This window comes from Vitis riparia, chromosome 6 (genome assembly GCF_004353265.1).
Source record: "Vitis riparia cultivar Riparia Gloire de Montpellier isolate 1030 chromosome 6, EGFV_Vit.rip_1.0, whole genome shotgun sequence".
NCBI classification, from domain to species: Eukaryota; Viridiplantae; Streptophyta; class Magnoliopsida; order Vitales; family Vitaceae; genus Vitis; species Vitis riparia.
The window spans coordinates 21,734,517-21,737,734 of NC_048436.1; the positions used below are offsets into that span (position 1 = coordinate 21,734,517).

At 38.6% G+C, this 3,218-nt stretch overlaps 1 protein-coding gene across 1 annotated transcript; it reads left to right on the forward strand.

Annotated features, from left to right (window-relative positions):
• Nucleotides 1–997: 997 nt before the first annotated feature.
• Nucleotides 998–2,714, forward strand: LOC117915793 (peroxidase A2-like). Its single transcript, XM_034831481.1, has 4 exons — nucleotides 998–1,228; nucleotides 1,337–1,528; nucleotides 1,704–1,872; nucleotides 2,069–2,714. The coding sequence occupies exons 1-4, from the start codon at nucleotides 1,013–1,015 to the stop codon at nucleotides 2,521–2,523; spliced, it is 1,032 nt and encodes a 343-aa protein (XP_034687372.1). The 5' UTR covers nucleotides 998–1,012; the 3' UTR covers nucleotides 2,524–2,714.
• Nucleotides 2,715–3,218: the final 504 nt, after the last annotated feature.

Consider the following 3,218-nt stretch of genomic DNA (forward strand, 5'->3'; position numbering starts at 1 on the left):
ATATTTTTTCTTTTTAAAATTGTTTGAATATTATCGTACAAATAATTACATAAATTATAAATATTATAAATTATTAAATTTGATTTGGGTTAGACTCATTATCCGAAACTATAGTTTGAGCCTCGTTTGACTTAAGTTCAGGTTAAGAAAATCTAACCCAGGCCAAACCCAAGGCAACCCATCCTAATTCCACACTTGTATTCTACAAGTATAAAAAATGACACTAACAAACCTTACTTTGGCCTTTATGCGATTCTTTCAACAACCAAGCATAATCAATTAAAGTTTTACTTTTTAAATTTGGTTTGGTTAGACTCCGATTATTGGAACCGTGATTTAAGCATAATTTGAATTAAGTTTGGATTAAGAAAATTTAATCCAAGTCAAGCCCAAATATTAAAAATGTCTGTCTTATTCTACAAGTATAAAAAATAATGCAAACAAACCTGACTTTGGCCTTTACGCGATTCATTGGACCACTAAACGTAATCGATTAAAGTTTCACATTTCTTTAAGATTTGAATGACTTTAAAATTGGTTCCAAACAGAAAGAGTTTGCGTGGGTTGGCCAAACTCAAGGCAGATATCAGAATAATCAAAGAGCCCACAGCTAACCAAGAGAATGGGTCAAGGTGGCTACACTTCTTATCTTCTCCTTCATAATAATGACAATGGAGGCCTGAATTCTATCATATGGAACATGTCTGGTTTTTGGACGAAATCAACAGTTCTATATTAAAAAAAGTCTTAAAAGATGAAAAGAAAAAGATGTGCAATGTGGGCTAATGACTTGAGATTCCCTTCAATGTACCTTGCTTTTTCTTGGTCAGACTGTGATGTTCTAGACCTAATGATTTAGCTAATTTCACCTTGTTTTAATAGCATTGATGACTTAGCGTCCAAGATAATTCAGCCCACCGACACTAACTTTTCGTTTATCACCACCTGCTCTGCATATAAATATCTGAAGACACAAAGTGGCTTTCCCCAAGAAGAGTTTTTTTCTGTGTTTATGAAAATGTGTTCTCAGGTAGTAGGGCTGCTCATCCTTGGTGTGTTTCTGCTTGGGGGATCACCTTCCTATGGTCAGCTGAGCGCAACGTATTATGACGATACGTGCCCAAATGCATCAAGTATTGTAGGTGGGGTAATCCAGGAGGCTTTTACTTCGGATGTTAGGATAGGCGCCAGCCTCATTAGGCTTCATTTCCATGACTGCTTCGTCAATGTAACTAGTCTAGCAGTTCTTTGATCTTCTGCTTTACTTGAAGTTTGCATCCAATGCTTAGAAACATTTTCCTAGTTGGTACGGTGCTAAAAGATGTGGACACTGCAGGGTTGTGATGGCTCGCTTTTGCTGGACAACACGGAAACCATAGTAAGCGAGAAAGATGCAGTTCCAAATGCAAACTCAACGAGGGGCTTTGAGGTTGTTGACAGCATCAAGACCGCGCTGGAGAGCTCTTGCCCAGGCATCGTCTCCTGTGCTGATATTCTCGCCATTGCAGCTGAGGCATCAGTTTCTATGGTATGCAAGAAGCTATACCCTATTTGTTCTTGTGCCTAGACTCAACAGCCTTGGATCTAACCGTAGAGCCCCGATTAGGAACCAACCTTACCAGCTATTACACGGAATATTTCTCTTGAGTTCTTAGTATTATGATTCTATGTTGTTTGTGACTAATACTAATCCACTGTTACAGTCAGGAGGTCCGTCGTGGACAGTTCTACTAGGAAGAAGGGATGGCAGCATAGCAAACCAATCTGGTGCCAATACCGCCCTTCCAAATCCCAGACAAAACATTACTACGCTCAAGACTGTGTTTGAAGCAGTTGGCCTTAACACTACCACTGATCTGGTTGCACTATCTGGTAACTGGGTTTAGATTTTCATGCTAATCAGTTTTTGGGATAGTTTTGTATCGTATGATGCTACTGATCAACATCATTTTTGCAGTAAATTGATGCATGCCTATTGAAAACACAAATAAACCATTCACATTCAAGCTCAAATATAGTAGCTCTAATGTTGTTTTGTGACTAGCTCTAAGTTTGCTGCTACTTGCAGGTGCTCACACATTTGGAAGGGGTGCATGCCGATTTTTCAGCGATCGTATATACAATTTCAGTGGCACAGAAAGTCCTGACCCGTCGCTGAACTCAACTTACTTAGCGACACTAAGCGCATTATGCCCTCAAGATGGGGATGGGACTGTCCTAGCTGACCTTGACCCCACGACACCAGATGGTTTTGACAAAAACTACTTTTCTAACCTTCAAGAGAACCGAGGCCTGCTGCAGAGTGATCAGGAGCTGTTTTCAACTACTGGGTCTGATACAATTGATATTGTTAATTCATTCGCCAGTAATGAAACTGCTTTCTTTGAGAGCTTTGTTGAATCCATGATAAGAATGGGGAATATCAGCCCATTAACAGGGACTGAAGGTGAGATCCGATTGGACTGCAGGAAGGTTAACAACGATTCATCAGGATCAGCTGATGTTTTGGTTAGCTCAATTTGAAACTTGAGACACAGCAGCATAAATAAATCCCTTGTGTAAAGGGGTGGCAATAATATGTTAAGAGAAGACCTTTATCATCCTGTGATTTGGTCCTTTTCTCTTCTGTTCTCCTTAATCGTTCCATAAGATTGTATAAATTTCGGAATTTTTAGACTTGGATAATCTTAAGGTAAAGTCTTCCAACAGTGAAACTACGTGTTTGATGTGCGTTTGTTGATGAACCTACAAAAGAGAGTTGAAAATTGAAACTAGCATATATAACAAGAATCCTTGGAAAGCAAAATAGTGAGAACAATTCCCAAATGGCTAATTTAGAAGTTGCGCAGATATAATGTAAGTGGCGTTTGATCCAAGTATGTCTGAATTTGCCTAAAATCTGAATAGAAAACAAAGGCTTCAGGCAGGGAAAACAAACAGAGAAGAGTAAAGTAAATTCTCACCTTCAATAATAGAGGTTTGGGTGATTCTGGCTGCAAGCTTCTCATACAATCAAATCCCAGAATAGATTCTAAAGACCCAGTACCATCAAAAGAATCAATCTATATTCCAATGTCACCTCTGGCTTTTTCATTAGTACTATCCATCTGGCAATCACTATAATGGCAGAGGAATCAAGTTCTTATGAAATAATATCAGAATCATAATCAGTAAAGGATCGATGTTCTCATTGCAGAAATTAAATGAAAATTTTCTCA